The 1,921-nt window shown below is 39.6% G+C and overlaps 1 protein-coding gene across 1 annotated transcript in view; it reads right to left on the bottom strand.

Moving 5' to 3' along the window:
• The window catches only part of PAK2 (p21 protein (Cdc42/Rac)-activated kinase 2), a 56,046-nt gene that overhangs the window by 18,916 nt on the left and 35,209 nt on the right, over positions 1-1,921 (bottom strand). Inside the window, exon 11 of the mRNA XM_005873168.2 lies at positions 1,111-1,228. Within this exon, the coding sequence (XP_005873230.1) occupies positions 1,111-1,228 (118 nt within the window). The remainder of the gene's footprint in view (positions 1-1,110; positions 1,229-1,921) is intronic.

Raw genomic sequence — 1,921 nt, 5'->3', positions numbered from 1 at the left:
CCTCCCTCCCTCCCTTCCCCTCTCTCTAAATAATCAGTAAAATGTATCCTTGGGTGAGCATAAAAAAAACCTTAAAAACACAATGGTCTTAAGAACTTTTACAATTTTGTCCATTAAAATAATGATTCCTATGATATTCAAAAGTAGTATCACAGTTTCAGTGACAATAAGCAAATCATTAACCCAAGTCTCATCTGTAGGAAAGGTTAGCTGGAAGAAGGAAGGCTCCTGTTTTGAGTTAACTTAAGCAATTTGGCAGAATTTATGATTTAAAATCAGACAGTAGGTCTAGTAATCTATAATAATAAAAGTGTAATATGCTAATTAGACCAGACATCCTTCCAAAAAAGCAGGGGCTGTGAGGGAAGCCCGGGTCCCGGGTGCCTGTTGGCGGCTGGAAAAAAGCTGGTGCCAGCAACCGGGGCAAGGAAGGTCTACTCTTGCATGAATATTCGTGAATTGGGCCTCTTGTTCATTAATAAATATCAAGGAACAACCAGTTTCTTTATTGTCAATAAGAAGCAGATGTATTAACACTTAAGGTGAACATATGTACTGCTTTGCCTGAAGGAGGGTTTGTTTCCTCTGTTGAGTGGTGTATTTTTTTAAAATTGATTTTTATAAAGAGAAAGAGAGAAACATTGATTTGAGAGAGAACCATCGACAGGCCACCTCCCATACATACCCGGACTGGGGATCAAACCAGAAACATGGGTATCTGCCCTGACCAGGAATGGAATCTGCCACCATACAGTGCATGGGCTCCTCCAACCAACTGAGCCACACTTGGCTAGGGGGAGTGGTGTATTTTTAATGACATACATGGCTCAAAAGCATCCTGTTTGGATGATGAATTATAATGATGATCCCACTGAAATTCACCTGTGAGTTTCACTCTTCAAAGGTCCATGCTTCATTGCAGAATTATCTCACTCATGAAGGGCTGAAACTCTCAAGTAGAATAAAATGGTATGGAAAAAAACATGTAGAGAATGTGTACAGAGAAAGGATTACACTCAACAAAATTTACCTGTGTGAAAAAACTTTCCCTTTTTTCATCTCCTGCTAACAGCACATCACCATAACTTATCAAAATGGCAGCAAACTCACCTCTCTGCACACAGCAGCAATCTGAGCCTCATCCATGCAGGTTTCTGTTACAACATCAGTAAGTGATCCCCCAGCAAGGTACTCCATCACTACAAACAATTCGTCTCCTACCAGGAAACTAAAAAACACACACACACACAATACACTCACATTCTTATATTTTCTAAACACATGGCACTCTTGAATGTTGAAGAATTCAAAGTTTAGGCACCTTCATAACAAAACTAGAAAGCTGATAGCTTTGAGAGGTAGGAAGACAACTGGAAAGCTGCTATGTAACAGCACAGAAAAATAACTGAGGGTCATTATGGTTTTCCTGAGTCACATTAAAGTTTGACCACAATTGTAACTTGAGTGCATAGATAGACTTATTCATCCTGTTTGACAGATGAACAGACAGAAGCTTGGAGAGGTTAACTCACTCATCTAAGGTAACACAGCTAGTAAGTGACAAAACCAGAATCTGAAGCCAAGTATGAAGTGGCTGCAAAGCTTATGGCTTTCCTTTTTTTATTTTTATTTAAAAATAAAATCTTTTTATTTTTATATTTTTAAAAATAAATCTTTATTGTTCAAATTATTACAGTTGTTCCTCTTCCACCCCACCCCCCATAGCTTCCCTACACCCGGTTCCCACCCCACTCCATGACCTTACAGCCCGCCCCGTCCTCGTCCATAGGTGTATGATTTTTGTCCAGTCTCTTCCCGCACCCTACACTCCCTTCCCCCTGAGAATTGTCAGTCCACTCCCTTTCTAAGCCCCTGATTCTATTATATTCACCAGTTTATTCTGTTCATCAGATTTTTTATT

Source organism: Myotis brandtii, unplaced genomic scaffold (genome assembly GCF_000412655.1).
Source record: "Myotis brandtii unplaced genomic scaffold, ASM41265v1 scaffold4, whole genome shotgun sequence".
In the NCBI taxonomy this organism is placed as follows: domain Eukaryota; kingdom Metazoa; phylum Chordata; class Mammalia; order Chiroptera; family Vespertilionidae; genus Myotis; species Myotis brandtii.
This window is presented reverse-complemented; position numbering and strand designations above follow the sequence as displayed.